This window comes from Tiliqua scincoides, chromosome 9, assembly GCF_035046505.1.
Source record: "Tiliqua scincoides isolate rTilSci1 chromosome 9, rTilSci1.hap2, whole genome shotgun sequence".
In the NCBI taxonomy this organism is placed as follows: Eukaryota; Metazoa; Chordata; class Lepidosauria; order Squamata; family Scincidae; genus Tiliqua; species Tiliqua scincoides.
The window spans coordinates 25,850,980-25,869,062 of record NC_089829.1 but is presented as its reverse complement, the minus strand read 5'-3'; the positions used below and the strand labels follow the sequence as shown (position 1 = coordinate 25,869,062).

General features: G+C 44.0%; 1 protein-coding gene across 2 annotated transcripts; it reads left to right on the top strand.

Moving 5' to 3' along the window:
* Positions 1-2,507: 2,507 nt before the first annotated feature.
* On the top strand, positions 2,508-16,829 carry MTHFSD (methenyltetrahydrofolate synthetase domain containing). 2 transcript variants are annotated; one of them, XM_066637742.1, is made up of 8 exons: positions 2,508-2,576; positions 4,084-4,187; positions 5,696-5,809; positions 6,912-7,025; positions 7,488-7,578; positions 7,869-7,981; positions 8,662-8,787; positions 15,152-16,829. In XM_066637742.1, the coding sequence occupies exons 1-8, from the start codon at positions 2,549-2,551 to the stop codon at positions 15,644-15,646; spliced, it is 1,185 nt and encodes a 394-aa protein (XP_066493839.1). In that variant the 5' UTR covers positions 2,508-2,548; the 3' UTR covers positions 15,647-16,829. The 2 variants fall into 2 exon arrangements, with proteins under 2 accessions (XP_066493839.1, XP_066493840.1); XM_066637743.1 differs by lacking the exon at positions 5,696-5,809 and adding an exon at positions 5,545-5,658.
* Positions 16,830-18,083: the final 1,254 nt, after the last annotated feature.

Below are 18,083 nucleotides of genomic sequence, written 5' to 3'. Positions count from 1 at the left end.
TTTGTCTATTTTTAGCCCCAAGAGGCTGGAGAACTGTAGGTGCTGGATAAAATTCTCCAGAGGGCTGAATGTGGGCCCCTGGGCTGGTGTTTAGAGACCCCTGTGCTAGGCTAGTAGCAAGGAAGAGCCTTGACACAGATTAAAGACCAACAGAGTCCTTGTGACATCTGCTTTCATGGACTGGAGCCCACTTTGATCAGATATATGAAGCATTCTCAGTTGGTAGAGGAACAAAATGTAAGCACACTGCAAAAGATAATGAAATCCATGAGGTACATCTAGGACTGGCCTTCTAATGAGGCAAATTGAGGCAATTGCCTCAGGTAGTGCATTGTTAGGGCCAATGGGCATTGCATGAGTAAATTTTCTAAAATATTATTATTATTATTATTATTATTATTAACAGTATTTATATACCGCTTTTCAACTAAAAGTTCACAAAGCTGTTTACAGAGAAAAATCAAATAACTAAATGGCTCCCTGTCCCCAAAGGGGCTCACAATCTAAAAAGATGCAAAAGAATACCAGCAGACGGCCACTAGAACAGACAGTGCTGGGGTGAGGTGGGCCAGTTACTCTCCCCCCCCCCGCTAAAAAAGGAGCACCCACTTGAAAAAGTGTCTCTTACCCAATTAGCAGGGGTTAACTCAACTCCTACAACACATGCCAACACACATTTTGCTTCCTTAAACATTACATCAATTCCTAGGTATATTTGGGGTGCTGATTCCAAAAATGGCATCCATTTTGCCCTATCACGAGACACAGCATAGCCTCTTTAGTGAATGGTTCAAGCAGCTTCCTCATGAGGAAGCCTACGCCGTGGCTACATGGTGTACATTTGGCTACACCCAAATTCATATCAAACCACCTTAAAGTTTGGGGGAAACTTTTCTGACCCTCAATTTTGTAGGCCTGTGCAATTTGAAGTGGAACAGGTCAGAATTCTACTCCCTCTGTTTATCACCTCATTCTACACAATAGGTAGATTGGGTCTTCCTCACACTTATGTATTTATCTTCATATTTTATACCGCCCTTCCTCCAAGGACCTCAGAGTATACATGGTTCTTTCTCTCCTTTTTTCCTTATGAAAGGACAAAAGCCTAATGACTCTGTAAGGTAGGTGAGACTGCAAAACAGTGATTTCCCCAAAGTTGACCAGGAAGCTTCATAGCTGAGCAAAGATTTGAACCTGGATCTTTCAATTCTAAGTCCAACTTCACAACCACAACACCATCCAGTTATGAATGTGTCAGGATTAGGCTGAAACCTTGTCCAGAAAGTGAGAATGGGGTAGTGGTCAGAGTGCTTGAAAATGATAAGAGAGATTTGAGTTTGAATCCCACCCACCTACCCATATGAACTTCCCCATACTATGGGCCTTATGCTACTATACAGTTACTATATATTTTATGCAGTGTTAATAAATGCACCTTGCATTTCCCAAGAATTGTCACACAAAGGTACAAAGTTTCCTTGTTCTATCCATACAGCAATTTCATCACAGATTTTGTGAGTGTAAACCTCTCTCTCTCTCTCTCTCTCTCTCTCACACACACACACACACACACACACACACACACAACTATAGCCAGTTCCCACCATAACAACAAGTAAATCACTGTTATATTTCTTTATTAAAGTGTTTTTTTTTCCCCTGCCACTCAGTTCTTCTCTGAAACTTATCACACTTCATTGAAAAAGCCACCTCATTTCATCCCAAGCTCTTGGAGTGGGTCCTAATACTTTTAAAACACATGTATCAAAATTGGGGGGGGGGGAATATCCCAGATAAATATAAAAAGTGTTGCCCTCTGCAGGTTTACTCAGAAGTAAGTCCCATTGTGTTGTAAAGGACGTACTCCCAGGTAAAATTGAATGTAGCCTTAATATGGCATGAGCTACACACTGTCTCTCAGGCATCCTTTGGATGACCTTGGCATTAACCCATTTCTGCCAGCCCACAGGTGTACACATTTGATCCCTGTTGCATATATGCAACATTGGGCAGAAATGGCTTAATGATGCCCTGAGGCAATTATCTTAGTTTGCCTCCTGCTGAACCAAATGTTTCTTCCCTGCCAAAGTCCTTTTTGAAATCATTTCAAAGGCAGCAGCAACTGATTTGGTCCAGAGCCTGCTTGCTGTAGAAATCCTGAAACCCCTGGTAGCAAGGATGGAAAAGACCCTTCTCAGCTCTGGAGCTGCAGACCAGACCACAACGCCTGGAGGAATCGGAGAGCTCTAACTCATATTTGTGGAAGCCTCTGTGGGGAAGGCAAAAAGGCTTTTCTATGGCTTTAACGCCCAGGCTTGCAATGTCACCATGCACCATCACACACACACACACCAACACCCACACACCCGCATGCGCCTTGCCAATCAGTTCCTGGGCTCGTGCAGGCTGCTCTTGCCAGGCTCCAGCTCCCCCTAGCTTTGCCTCCTCTGACTTGCCGTAGTCAGAGCAGAGGCGTGGAGCAAACGGATACAAGCAGAGAGGAGGAGTTACAATGTAACTGACCAGAGCTGCTGTCAATGGTGCAGGCATGCAGGCTGGGGAGCAAGGGAGCCCCGGTAATTATGCAACAATTATGCAAGGGAAAGAGCCTGAAAACAAGCCAATCTGTAGCCATTTCTGCCCAGACAAGCAGTACTCCTTTTCTCAAGGGGGGGGGGGGGTTGGCGCGCTGGAGTTTAAGGAATCTGGGGAGGTTCCTGGCAAGGCAGTTCTTCCAGCACTGTGGGAGAAGGAGGGATACCCCCTCCTCCACCCTGTGCATGGACAAACTGCTTGGAAGAGATACAGAGTGGGTAAGCTTCAGTGCATTATTTATTTATTTACTTACTTCATTTGTACCCCACCTTTCTCCCCAAAGGGACCCAAGTCGGCTTACAACAATAATTAAAAAGAACATTCGCAGAAAGGTGGTGTGTAAATAAACCAATCCATAAATACTGTAAAACAGTGTTTCCCAAACTGTGGGTAGGGACCCACCAGTGGGTTGCAAGCTGATTTTTGGGTGGGTCATGAAAAGTTTTTAAGTTTTTGAAAGTTTAAAACAAAAACTTTGCAAGCACACTTGCCTGGTTTGCAAAATAAAACCATTAGCTGGAATGCTGTAGTATGAGGGACTCTCCATACCCCCAAATTTAAATGTCACTTTTCCCAATTTTCTCTAGTAATTGGTGTGCAGTAAATCATGTGAACCCAGTTTCAGCCTTTTGTCTGGCCTGGAAGTCCTTAACTGCACGTCTTGCTCTCCAGTTCAGCCTTCTGGGTATGCTGAAATGGTTTCGTTTGGGGGAACAGTCCTTGAACTCAATTTCTAGGGAGAGTGTAGAAATTATCTACAAGCACGCATGCTATATGTTTTCTATATGGTTTCTAGCAGCCTCAGGAGCACAGGACACTGATTATTATTAATTAATTATTTCTTAATTATTATTAAAGTATGAACTATTTCTTTCTAGATCTTTCTTTCTTTCTTTTTTGGTCTAGTGGGTCACAATAGATTGTCATTTTTAAAAGTAGGTCCCAGTGCTAAAAAGTTTGGGAAGCACTGCTGTAAATCATTTATGTAGAACAGTTTTCTCAAAAAGTATGCAATTTCCAAGCCCTTTTAACAGGAGGGGATGTGGAATAGCAACTCACAGGGCCAGCCTTACAGAGATGTTTACCTTGGGCATGAGATTGCTGTCCACCCATTTATCTCCACTGCTGTACCCTCCCAACTCCCTAGGTCAGAGAAGGGAGAGAGGTGGGCTCCTCTCCTCCACACTTTCTCTTCTGCTCCCTCCTCTTTTCCTGTACCAGTCTGGGAAACATGGGAGAAGCAGAGATGGGCACATCACCAGATCATGACAGTATCTGGTACACCACCCAGTCTTGGTTCAGACCTGGATATTTTCTCAACATAAAGACAAAATAAAAAGAGGCATTTAATCTCCACTCACAGGGAAAGCAGTTCAAATGAAGACACTCTGACTACTGTAGTTAGTGTAGGGGGAAAAATGCCATTGACCAAATATAGGTTTGCATACACCCTCACTTCTATCCTCATTTTTCTTAATGCTTTTTAAGGAGTGTCCAAGTGGGACATCCGAAAGAAAATTTGGGACTACATGGAAGAAAAAAATCTGGCTGATTTCCCAAGACCTGTCCATCACCGGATCCCCAATTTCAAAGTATGGAACCTCTTATTTCAGTGCACATAATCACTTATTGACTGTTTTGGGGTAATACAAGGTGGTCATTTATTTTGTTTGGATGAACTATTGGTGAAATGTTAAGAGCAAACTTTTTGACTCAAAGATAGATACTGACAGTAAAAGAAAGTAATTGTTCAGGCTTTCCTTTATTTTTCTTTTTTGTAAATAATTGAACAATCATTTCATTGATCCCCCCCAAAGCTGTTTGATGATAGTGCCACCTCTAATTAACTGACATGTATTATGCATTTCTATAAATGACATCTGCCCTTTGGCAAAAATTGCTATGCTATAACCAGCAGCTACTGTGGGTCAAATTCCATCCCCTCTGCAAATATACAGGTATGTGCAGTTCGTAATAATGAATGGCAGGCAGATAAAATATACTTCAAAATAAAAGGTTTTCTCTGCATCACTTGTGAAAATGCCCTGAGGCTGCTGCTACCCTTGGGTAAAATTACACACTGGGTAAAATATTATTTTGCTCAGCATGTGACTAATCTGTGGAACTCCTTGCCACAGGATATGGTGATGGAGTCTGACCTAGATGCCTTTAAAAGGGGATTGAACAGATTTAGGGAGGAAAAATCCATCACAGGTTACAAGCAATGATCAACATACAACCTCCTAATATTAGGTTATCCCTGATTGCCAGATGCAAGGGAGTACAGGACACAGGTATCTTGTTATGTTGTGTGTTCCCTCAGGCATCTGGGAGCCTCAGGGACCCTCTGTGAGATACACAGTGGAAGCTGGACTAGATGGACCTTTGACCTGATCCAGCAGGGATTATGTTCTTGTGCATTCCAAGTAGCCTATACAGTATTTCTGACAATGGCTATCTGCAGCCTTAACCCAGATGTGCATGTTACTGAATGTTTCCCTTTCAATCACTGCTTATTTGGCATAACAGCCTGAAGGTTGGACTTGTAGCACATAGACTTGTGTTTAAATCCCTGCTTAGTCATAAAGCTGATTGGATTGTCCTGCACCATCCATCCTTTCTGAGCCTGTCCTTCCTCATAGGGTTGTTGGGATAATATAATCCACAGGAGCACCATCTGCTCCATGGGATGGGATACAAAATTTGAGGAGCAAGGTGCTTCTGCGAACCACCCAACCTAACTTGAGAGTATCCTGCAGGCTTTCCTGCTGTGACGTACCTCCCTGACAGGCTCCTCACTCTTGAGAAGTCTTTGCAAAAGCACATCTGAAGCCTACATTTTGGAGAGGGTGGCCAACACTAGAATTTGGGTAGCACCATGAAAAGTTTCCCCTTCTTTGTAACACTTTGAAGGAGCCCCCAATGACGTGATGTGTCTTACTAAAACAGGGTGCAGCCCATGCCTCTGCCAGACTTCCAGCTCTGCAGGTGTTTCAAAGTGCCAAGACTATTAAAGTAAACCCTGATGCTCCACAGAAGAATGCCCGCTTCTTAACCCTGGAAGTGAGTATGTCTTGTTTTTGTTTTCTTGCTAATGCAGGGATCCAGCCTGATGTGTCACTCCATCCAAAAGTGTGATGTGTTTCATAAGGCAAGGGAGGTCAAGGTGGACCCAGACAAACCTCTTGAGGGAATTCGGCTAGCCGTACTCCAGGTAAACAGGCCATCTCTTTAAGGAACTTCATGTTCATCCAACCTGAGTGGGCCCTAGCTCAGGCTGAGAACATAAGAAGACTCCTTCTGGCTCAGACCTAAGCTTCCTCAGTTCCAGCATCCTGCTTCTCACAGGAGCAAGCAAGTTGCCTCCAAGAAGTCCACCAACAGGCCTGAAGATAAGAGCCCCCTCCTGCTGCCTCTCCCCCAGCAACTGGCATTCAGTGGTACACTGCCAATGGGGAAGTTTTGTTTGGCCATTGTGATTGGTTGTCATTGATGGACTTCTTTCCTTCCATGACTTTTAGCCCACCTCTATTCATATCTACTCAGAAGTAAATCCCATTTTAGTCAATAGGGCTTTCTCTCAGGTAAGTGTGGATAGGATTGCAGCCTGTATCTATTCCTCCTATAAAGCCATCTTAAGTGACCACATCTTGTGGCAGCAAATTAGGTGTGCAAAGAAGGAATTGCTTTTATCTGTCCTGAGTTAACTGTCCATCAGTTTCATTGGCTGAGTTTCCAGGAAGTGTTTGGCACCATCCCTTTGTCCTCATACTGTCCTGTAACTGAGAGCCAGGATGGCATAGTGGTTCAGGAGCTGAACTTAGACCTGAAAGATCCAGGTTCAAATTCCCACTCAGCCATGAAGCTTCCTGGGTGACCTTGGACCAGTCACTATCTCTCAGCCTAAACTACCTCACAGGGTTGTTGTGATTACACAAGTGGGGACACCAACCTGAGCTCCTTGGAGGAAGGGCATTATAAAAAATAAACAAAACAAAAATGAAAAATAATTAAAACAAAAAAAGTGTTTAAGTACTTGAAACTGAAACAATGGCATACATTCCTCCTGTATACTCCCTGCCTCCATCCTTCTCAGAGTCTCCCTTGTGTCAATATCTGTATTGTAGGCCCCTTACAGCAGGGATCTGTCTTTTCACTGCATTGTTGTGCTGCTATAATAATAATCTCTAGTATTATGAGAGAGAAAAACTTTCCTCTATGCGCTTTCCTAACTGATAGCTGCAATTCATAGCTGCAAAGGAAGAAAACCAGAGTGCCTCCTTTTGGTTTTTATTCATCACCCTTCCTTATCACAGGCCAGAAAAACCCTCTTGGTGCCGACTCCACGCCTGCGAACTGGACTCTTCAACAAGATTGTCCCTCCTCCTGGAGCCACGAAAGACACACTGAGGAAATGTGCCACATCTCAAGTAGGAATCGGAAGCAAGGCTATCTGGAATTTGGTTTCTCAATTGCATGAGGAACAGGATTTCAACTGTGCCTTCAAAGGTGTTTTCAAGGCATAGTCAACTGAGCATCAATGAGTCCAGGGCAGGAAAGCATTTGACAGGACTGTGCCTATTTCTGGGTCAGGCCAAACAGCTTGTTCTGTTGTGTTCCAGTGGCTTTTGGGTGCCCTCTAGTGTTACAAGTGTTTAAAGCTACTAACTGTTGCAGAAAACCCAGTGTTACAGAAGTAGGACTTGGGATGGGTTTTCTTTCGGCCCTAAGTCTCAAATTGTCTTAGAATCCCCAACAAATAACTTGGCTGCTTCCCAAGAACCAGACAGAGCTGGCTGCTGTGGATGTAGGAGGCTTCTGTTTTTGCTCAGTAGTTGGGGCCTTGTGTTTTGTAACCAATACTGTCCCTGCTCCATATTTTCCTTCCTTAGGGTGTCAAGGATTACAGCGTGCCTGTAGGACTGGACGCCAAAGTACAAATAGACCTGGTTGTGGTGGGATCAGTGGCTGTTTCAGAGAAAGGTATATGGCAGAATAATATAAGATTTGAAACTTAGAGATGGGGCCATAGTCAGAAGGAGGAAATGCTAGAGATAGCTACATGAATAGTGACTATCAGTGGCTATTGGACTGGATCGCTAAGTAGAACATCCACAAAGAAACCCATTTCTCCTCTCCTCATCCCTTCCTTCCTCCAGGGAGCTCAGGGTGGTGTACATGGGGGAGGTAGCCTCACAACAACCTTGCAATGTAGGTTAGAAATTACCAGATGCTTTAGTGTTCACCCTCTTGTTTTTGCTGCCATACTGTAGGCTATAGAATTGGGAAAGGGGAAGGCTTTGCAGACATGGAATACGCCATGATGGTCTCTATGGGAGCTATAAGAGAGGACACAGTAGTTATCACGGCCGTCCACGACTGCCAGGTAACAGCAATGTGATTAGTCTACTTCCGAAGGGGCAGGTGGCTGGTTTGTGTGCAAATTGAATTAACCCATTTTTGCCCAGTACACAGATGTTCACATTTTATCTCTGTTGCATATATGCAACATTGGGCAGAAATGGCTTAAATGGTAGTTTTGTTGGCAGAAACCACTATGAGCATTTCGGAAAAGCATATAAAGATTTCAGTTTAATTATTTCCAGGCCAAGAAAAAACTGAGTTTGATTATTCTTGCTTGTTGTGCAGAAAACATGTGATTGCAACCACTGTTATCTTCTGCAGCGGGGTTCTTCCATGACAGATCACCACAATTTTTTTTAATTTAACCACTATGTCTCAGATTTTGATTAAAATTGCTGTACTGTACTAGATTATCTCACATGTTGAAGTCACTAGTGTGAATAAAAATTTCTATACCATATATTTTTGGAACCCTTTCTCCTATAGACCCAAAATGTTTCAGCAATGTAGACTGGGGGGCCCTTCAGGATTAGAGTCCCTGAAGTTTAAGCTTCATTAATTTCATAGTAGATCAGCTCCTGGATTGCAGCATGTGGGCGGGTTCTTGTGCTTGTAGGATTCTGTTTCTACCTGATCACAGAATGCCAGCACATTTGCTGGGCTATTATGCAACCCTTGTATCATCCTGTCTTCTTCTTGTAGGTGGTGGACATCCCAGAGAAACTGCTAGGTGACCATGATCTGACTGTGGATTGCATTCTGACCCCAACAAGAGTGATCGAGACAGGCTGCAAGAGCCCCAAGCCCCAGGGGATCCTCTGGCACAAGGTGGGTTGTGTTTACTGCAGGTCTCAGACCTGGCAGGTGGGAGTGCAACAGGGATGGAAGTCCTCAGGATACAAAGCTGCCTGGTAGAGTAAACACAATGCTCTCAATAAATAGAGTTGGCATCCTTCAGTCTTGGAAGACTATGGTATCGTGCTCTGAATGGTGGTTCTGGAATAGAGTGTCCTCTCCAGTGTGCGAAGCCTGGGTAAAGTAGATATGGAGGTGTTCTGCCAGATTCCCAATCCAAGCCTCAATTAGGAAATTTATGCCCACTCTAAGCTAATTAGCTCCCCTTTTGTTCCCCCAACAATGGCCCCAGTTCTCTACTGCAGTACTGCTAGATTCCACCACCAGGGTAGCTTGCCTGTTTAAACTGCAGGGACCCAGTTCCTAAGGCAGCAGTCCTTCCAGGTATAGCAGCACACCTCAGCTCCCCAGCCTGTTCAAGTAGTCCGTTAGTCAGTGAGCCAGATAATCAATTAGCCAGAAGCTTGACTTAAGTCAACAGTCCAGTAGGTCCATTAGCCACAAAGTCAGCCAGAGTATCCGGGCCAAAGTCCAGAGTCAATAAGCCGAGTCACAGTCTGAGATCAGATTCCCAGTCAATCTCCAACCTGCACTCCTTCTACAACCCACAAACCCTTCCTGCCTCAGGTGCTCCTTATATCCTTAGGTACCTTATTGCCTCTAGTGGCTGCAGCTGTGCAGCACACCCTTTGCTGAAAGCCCAGGCCTTAACTCTTAAAGGGGCCACTGCAGACACCACATTCTACCTCCTCGCCAGATCTTCCTCGATTCCAATACAGGAGGATAGACTGTTTCCCATGCAGCAAATCCCCCTTCTCCACATCGCTGAAATGGTCCAATGGAAAGGCAGAGGCCAATACGTTTGGTTCCAGCCAACGGAGTTGCCAGAACGTGAGCGTGTTCAGCCATGAACTGCCTCAGGGACTCCGGCTCCCGATTTTGCGTTGAGGTTGGCTCTTGAAGCCTTTTCCATAACTGGATGTAGCCACAAGGCAGTGGAGGTTTGGGATCAGAGTTTTCCTTCTCTCAGATGAGCTGCCTTCCCAGGCTGACCAGTCCCATCTACCAGGTGGCTGTTTAGTCGCCTCTTAAAACAAGTACAGCCAAACTGAGGGCCTATGCTTATCCCCAGCCCCCAGGGGATATAAATAAATAAGGACATAAGATAAGCTCTGCTAGACCAGGCCAATGACCTATCCTGTTCAGAATCCTGTTTCCTACAGAATCCCAGTCATTGGAAAGCCCACAGACAGATTTGGATCCTGCCATTGCTCCTCTGCAGCTGAGACTCTGGAAACCATCATGACCAGTAGCCTTTGATAGACCTCTATGACTTTGTCCAATTCCCTCTTGAAGCTATCTCAGCTAGCTGCCATCACCAGGTCCCAGGATAATAAACCAGGACAATAATATATCACCAGGTCCCAGGATAATAATACTTACACACTACATTACTGATCTCTGGATGTGAAACCAGCATGAACATATGACCAAGTTATCATTCATCAAAAATATGTGGCCTCAGAGTCAGTCCATTGGTCCTGAGAAAAATCCTTTCCCAGCTTTGCTCCCTACATTCTTTGTTGCTGAAGACGCTGAGGTCTGCACCCAGTAGTGTCTGCCTTCAGAGGATGTGCTGTGCCATAGAGCCAGGGCTTTTAGATAATTTTAGAGGAAAATAATGGGTTCACCACCAATTGTAATTTTACTGCTGATGTTAGGTAGTTTTTTTAGCTATACCCCACATCTTAAAAAAAAAAAAAATTATTGAGGGAGCTGCTCAACAGTTGGTTGTCACGTTGCTGCTACTAATGCATGGATTACTAATTCCTTTAAAAAGTTCAGTAATACTAATTTTTATTCCATTATTTGCTCCATATAAAGAGAACTTTCTAAAACTGTTCTTTATCTCTTAATGGCAGAAAAGTGTAATACATCTGCGCATAACTGGCCACATCTGATTGTCTTTCTCATCAAGTTAATACTTCATCAGATAACTGTAAAATATTTTAAATCATTGACCGGTTGATTGACCAAATTTGCGGGGGGGGGGGGGGGGTTGGGTAAAACCTTCTTTCTTCATATCCTCCCAAACACAGTGGAGCTGCCAGCAGGGGGATTGAGAGATGTGCAGGAGAGATTCTAATTGTCCTTTGAAAGACTGAAGGGGGAGCTGTTGGTACTTCAAGTTGCAGTCCTGCAGAAACCCCACGGGGGTGAAGGGGGTATATTGTATCCAGACTTAGGGTCAAAAAAGGGGCTGAGGAGCCAAAGGAGGGGGCTTGAAAATTTCCTGGGATCTTATATTTTCCAATCTCACTAGAGCCCATGGGGAAGGGAGTGTGTGCAGGGGTACATCATACCTGGGCCCAAGGTCAAAATGGGGTCAAAATAGAGGAAACCATAAATTTCCTGGGCCCTCAGAAAATATCATATATTGTGTGAAGATTCACATTTGATTTATGCCTACATAGTTTCATATATTCTTAGAAATTATGATCCAGTGATCATATGAAATTATGATCCAGTGGAGAAGGGCAGGGTCCCCAAACAAACTTTGTACCCCTAATAAAATCCCAAGGCTGGCCCTTGCAGCAGACCCATGTCTGTTTCCTTCTTGAGAGCTCCAGGGGTGTCCCTTAGAGTGCTGCTATTCCCAAGGTTTGGTCTCTCTCTCTCTCTCTCTCTCTCTCTCTCTCTCTCTCTCTCTCTGATTACCTCCTGCTCTTGTGTCAGAATTTGGTCTCCATAAATTCCTTCCCTGGTCCTGCTGCCCCACTTCTAATCACAAGGGGTATCTGCAGAGATCTGGCAAAAGCCACGCACCCCTGCCAGGGAGGTTTCCTTTCATCTCCGTGCTGCTTTTGACACCCTGGCAGACAGAATTGGTCTGCAGCGAAGCCTGTTTATCAAAACCCAGCCTCTTTTGAATTTCTTCACTTCCAAGAGAGAGAGAGATTAAAGCCTGCAATCTAACTTGGGACAACGGATATGCCCCCCCTTTGCCCTCAAGGCATTGCCATCTGTTTTCGTTGGCAGCTTGATTTCATCCTATTTTTGCAGCTTCAAACTCCTGCCTTCTTTGCTAATGCTTAAGACACCTTCACACCACAGTCTCTGGGTGCATTTTATCAATATACCTCACTTTTTTCTCCTTAAAAATGGAATTTGCATACAAACGTTGACTCTAACAAATATTCACCTCAAACGACATGTGTGTGTTAAATTACAAAACCATGGCTTGCAGCATTGGCCCATTAGAAGAATCAAAATCCAATTGTTGTTGTTAAAATAATATAAGCTTACTGTTTGATATTTTTGTGTTATTATTAAAGATTTTTTTATTAATAATCATAAAAATAGCAACCCAAAAATAACAAAATACTGTACAGTCCACTTTTGAGCCATACAGTTCATGTGAAAGATGGAGCAGATTTGTTCTCTGTTCCTCCAGAGGGTAGGACCCTCTGAATGGGCTTAAATTGCAAGGGAGATTTTGATTAAATATTAGGAAGAAGTTTGGGATGTTACACGATGTTGGGCAGGGGAACAACCTGGAAAGTAGTAGAATCTCCATTGTTGGACGTCTTTGAGCAGAGGTTGGAAAACCATCACTCGGGGTCCTTGTGGTTGTGGACGGGCTGTGTTGCTAGGGGGTTGGACTCAGGTATCTTGTAGGTTCCGTCCAGTTCTATAATTCATCAGGTATGTAGTAATCAAAAGAATGATAACATGATCTTATAAACTAAGGCTACAGTTCCGTACACACCTACCTTAGAATTCCATTAAACTCATTTGGGCTTACTTCTGAGTAGACCTTTCTAGGATTGCACTCTAAGGCTCTGCCATACACCTCTTTTCCACTGATCCATTCACAGAAGATGCTTCCAATGTTTGCCACTAGATATCCTGCTATCACAAGCAGGCTCTCTACCCTTCTTCTGATTTTGTTTTTCAGAAGCTGGCGTTGCAATGACTGTTGTTAGAATCCTGAGGGGTAACCAGGTTATTGCAGTACAACCAGGGCCACCTGATGCAGCATGGCAAATGCTCACCCCCCCTTACCTAGTGATACACCAGTCTCTGCTATTCCTGCTTCCTGAATTAGGGGATGGAGCAGAAGAGGAAGTGTGGAAGAGAAGAGAGTGGTAAGCCAGAGTATCTCCTCTGCAGTTCCTCTGCTGTCCCATCCCCTTCTTCCTTATCCAAATCAAAAGGTGGGATGTGGAGAGCAGTGGAGGCATTGAGAGGATGAGCTGGCTCTGATTACAGCAAACGTGAAGATGTAGAGATGCAGCTTTTTGAGTATTTAACTGTTTTGGTTAAAAATAGTTTAACTCAAAAGGTGCCTCCAATTAATCAAGACATTTAAAAAAACTCAATTACTGGAAATACTTAGACAGCAAGCATTGTCTTAGAGTAGGCATTCCTCTTCCACTAGTATAGAGAAAGTAATGCCTCTTCTAAGATTGCCTGTAGTGGCACACCCATGTTCCTCTAAAACCAAGGGGGAATTTTTTTTTCTTTTCTAGTTTTTTGTGACTAGACTACTAGTCATGAAGAGAGTTAAAACTGAACATTGCTTGGACACAGCATGGTAGTGGCAGGAACTGAGACCCCACAATAATGTTTTATACTGTGTTGTTTTTTTTAAATCTTTGGGGGCAAATAGAGAAAAATTTTTCCCATGTTCTGGCAAACATCTTTCTTTTGCTCCTATGACTTGTCTAAATAAAGGTTCCAAATATACATAGGCATATATATATGGGCAAAAAAATAGGAATTAAATCAGACTTGAAGGGCAAAAAGGCATTTGTTTTGGAATATGCTGGAGCTGGTTTGGATACAGGAGTGATCAATTATGTGAAAATAAGGGGGCAAAAATGTGTTTTTCTTGTTTGGTTGAATTAGCAGAGCAATTGTGCATTCCACCAGGAAACTTGACAACTTGAACCTTGAACCAGCAAATGGTTCTAAATTTGGTCTGCCAATGGGGAAATGGTACAGCACAATTGGTGTGCTTTCCTGTGACATCACCAGCTGCTCTCCACAGAAGAGTTTGCATGTCTGAGAACATGCAACCTGCTCTGGAGTGGGCCAAGACTCCATTCAAGCATATGTACATTGTACAACAGCTGGTTGTAGCTGTCCCTGTTTCTCATGTCACAAGTAATTGGCCTGGCAGCACCAATCCTATTATTAAATTTTTAAAAAAAATTATATAATGAATCATCACTGGGAATGGCACTTTACAGAGTCTTGGGGCAGGAGGGAGAGATTTCTTTTCCCAAGGAGCTTGCAATCAAAATTCTGGCAGTGAAAAAGAAATCAGAGATAGGAGGGAGGAATATATCATGTAGGAATATGCATAAATGCTGCAGAAAAAGTGGATCTAAGGAGTGAGGACCAGATCAGTACTAGAAGTGGAGACCTCTCTGAACCTACTGTTAAGCCCCTCTGAGCTTTTGGAAGAAAGAATGAGATATAAGGTGGAACAATGGGGTTTTCTGCAATAAGAGACTTCCATAGATGATGCATTTAAGGAAGCCAGTGTTGAGAAGGAGAGGTGAGGTTCCTACAGGGTGCTGGAACATGCAGTGGCGTCAGTAGGGTTTATGTCAGCCAGTGTGGGAAGCCAGTTATCCCCATGATGGACCACCTCCCATGCCGGGGGTGGGCCAACACCCCGGCAGTGGGCATGGTGATGCACCATTGCCCCACCCCCGCTGGTTTTTTGCTATAACGTTTGATAGAATAGAGATATTTCAACTCTGTTTGTTTCATTGTATTTTGCATGAAATTACACATAAAATGACATGATGATATTATTCAGAAATTTCAGCCAGTAGTGGTGTCACACCCTGTGTGCGTCACCTGGTGTGGTCCACCACCACCCCCACAACTACCTAGCTATGCCACTGGGATCAAGCCCAGTAGGGCTGTCTTCAGGCAGTACTAAATGCCAATGAGTTGTAATATAAACCCCAGTGGTTGTCCAATGTGCAGCAATTTTATCTTCACAGTTATTGGTTGTCTTCTGGCTTAATCTCTGGTCACCTGACGATGACAGAACCCTGGGGAGGGGGGTCCAGGAAGTAAATTGCAACTGGTCCAGGATCAAAAAAGGGGCCCAGGAGCCAAAGCAGGGGGGCCCAAAATTTCCTTGGGCCCCAAAGAAACTTTATAACCTCAAAAGGGGGCTAAAAGAAACTTTTTACCCCCTGATAAAATTCTTCTGAGAGGCCCTGGATGATGAGGATGCTGTTGAGAGAACTGGATGATGACTTAGTCTAAGTTCCTTAATAAAAGAAAAAAATTCTCTACTTTAATTCTTTAGATCAGTCATGAAATGTTGGATAAGATTCCTATACTGAAGAACCTTCGCTACAGAGAGCAAGAAAGAGGCAAAGACACCACTCTTAAAGATGACCAGCCTGCTGTTTCCACTCCTGGCAAGCCAGGAAGAGCAGCGCAGAAGACGAGGTTGGAGAATACTGGGTTGCAGAATGAGACTGGCCCAACCCAAGCAAGACCTGGAGAGGGCTCTTCTTCTGACCAGTCAGGAAACCCAGATGAACCCACCACTGTGTATGTGGGCAACATCCCTCAGGGAACCAGAGTGACCGAGTTAAAGGAGGCCCTCCGGAAGTGTGGTGCAACTCCCACAAGGCTCACTTGGCAGGGGGCACAACACCGAGCATTTCTCAGTTACATCAGTAAACCCGCAGCTGAGCTGGCTCTCAAGGCCCTGCAAGGCTTGAGCCTTGGTGGTCACGCCTTGCGCATTGAGCTGGCCAGGAACCAGCACAACAGAATGGCCAGCAGGCCCTGATAGGTAGAGAAGCAAATACAAATAGCAAATGCAGATTTTGGTGGAACTTGGAGGCAGGATTTTTCTTCAGCCTCCCTTGGTAAAACGTCCTTTTGATCCTGGAGGTTTAGTACAGACAAGGATGCTGTACCCTTGAACTGTCTCAGTTCCATAATAGACCATCTTGGTCCACAAGAAGAGTCCACAAGGAAATGGTAATTTTGTGTGGGCGGTTGGGCTCTGGACATGGAGTGCCACTGCCCATGAAAGGTCACTGTTCTCAAGATTCCTTGAGGATATGATGTCAGACTTGGGTGACTGATGCAGGAAAATGAGGTAGCAGAATGGTTGGCATGACGTCAGGCCAGAGGTCAGGGGGACTCTATTTTCAATTACCCTCCACCTCTTCGAATAAGTTCCCTGTGAACAGAAAGCTAGCATATCGGGGAGAATGGCTCTTGCCCTGTTCAGTTTCTGTGTGCTAGTTTTCTAGTTGCAGGGAGTTTTGTTTTGTTTTTTTTTAATATAAGGAAGATTTAAAAAATAGAATTTTTTAAGAATAAAAATAGATTTAAAATAGATTTAAAAAATTCTTGTGATTCTTAACTCTCCCCACTCTGCTGTATCTGTAGTTCAGCCCACAGTTAAATCTGCTTTATGTTTACAGTGTTGATACATCTTAATTGAAAAACACCCTACCCCACACCCCTTGCATAAAACCTGTACCGAATTGTTTGTCAAATGAGGAAGAGAATCTTGTCCTGACATCCTTTAGAATGTTAAAGTTTTCATCTGTCAATTGTGAATTTCAGCACTGGCTAACAGGGAAGCTTCTCTTCAGAAAAGTGTTGCTGTGAAGAATTTTTTTAGAGCATATCCACAATTGCCCTTGCAGAATAAGGCCAATATAGTAGCTTTCTGCTTGTGTGTTTCTTTGATTTGGGGCAGAATTTGGACTTCTTTCTGAACAGAAGCACTTTTGCAAATGATCTCAGGAAACAAGTCAAAATAAGCATGGAAATGTTGTTTTAAAAAAAATTTAAAAATGCAAGGGTTGGAAATATTTTTCATCGCTCTAGGGTGTACTGCAAATATATACAGGGTGTGTATTTTAAGCGCATTAGGAGGTCTCAAGAGAGGCAGACCTTTCATAAACCATTAAAAACAACCTTCTCAAGGTTGAGGAAGGTTCTCAGTGAAAAGACCTACAGAGTGTGTTGCTTTTTCTTTTCCTCCTTTTCCAAGGAAAGCAAAAGTTTGAAGCAATGACGCTGAACTTCTTCAACAGGGTGAAAGAAAGCTGTGAGATGGGAAAATGTCCCTTTCCTCTTCTCAAGAGCTTAAACTTCCTTCTTCCTTATGGGCATAGACAAAAACATTTTGGCTAAAAATGTTGCCCCAATTAATCAGTCAGGAGATTTAGGGCCCAATCCTATCCTCGCTTAGTGCTGGTGCTGAGCTCCACTACTGACGCTAGATGTTGTAAATATGCCGTAAAGCATGTTTACAGCACCATGGGAGGAGGGAGCACCAGCGAGACTGAGTCCAGCACTGGGTGGAGGATGCCGTGTGGCTGCCAGGGCAGGGTAAGAGTACTGGGCTGCAATGAGTGCTTTCAGGGTGGGGGGAGGCCTTCTGGGGTGGAGGGTGGAGAGAATGGGGGAGGAACAGGCCTAGAAAGGTGTGGGACCAGCTGAAACCTCCTCCACCTGATCCTACCTTCCATGTCATGCTAAAAAACCAGACACAGAGGTTTTCAAATCTGTGCCGGGAAATAGCCGGCGCAGACTTGAGAAGCCCAATTGCAGGGCCTGCGCCCTTACTCAGGAGAAGGGGACAAAAGTCGCCATTTTGGTTGCCATTTTGGTGCTGCTGTTCCTCTGGGCACCGGGAAGCTTAAGATTGGGCTGTCCATGTCTTTTACAATGTTGTTACACCGGCTTTACTAATAATAGCTGACGGCAGCCACCATATGGAAGAGACGCTCCCTCCTGAGTGACAGAGAATGGAAAATGCATCTCCACAGATGATACTTTTCTTCAGCTGGCATGTGTTTCGTCCTAAGACAATAAGAGAATTTTCTTTTTCTTTATTGGTTTTTTCCATCATATGTAAATATTTGAATCGATTGCTTTAATTTACCGAAGCACATCTGATTAAATCCACTTAAGATTCCTTTAATCATATGACAACCCAAACAAAATGCATGTTATCCTTCAGAGATTGTCATCTGCTTTGCCACAAAGTACAGCTGTGTCCTGGGGGCACGGTTCCTCCTACAATAGGATTGCAATCCTATGGACGCTTAACTGGAAGAGGGAGGGCACCCTATTGAACTTGTCGGGTCTTAAACATGCGTACAAATGCTCTGGGAAAGATGGTAGCCGTGGCATTCCAGAAAGTGCATTAACAGATGAGCTTGCATGATGCAGGATGATGTGATCTCATTGCGCAGATC

Bases quoted from the DNA above. Each gene is read 5' to 3' on its own strand.
- MTHFSD (XM_066637742.1), top strand. From the start codon at position 2,549: ATGCAGGCTGGGGAGCAAGGGAGCCCCG. The intron at 7,982-8,661 runs GTAACAGCAATG...TTCTTCTTGTAG, and splicing joins CGGCCGTCCACGACTGCCAG to GTGGTGGACATCCCAGAGAA. The intron at 8,788-15,151 runs GTGGGTTGTGTT...TTAATTCTTTAG, and splicing joins AGGGGATCCTCTGGCACAAG to ATCAGTCATGAAATGTTGGA.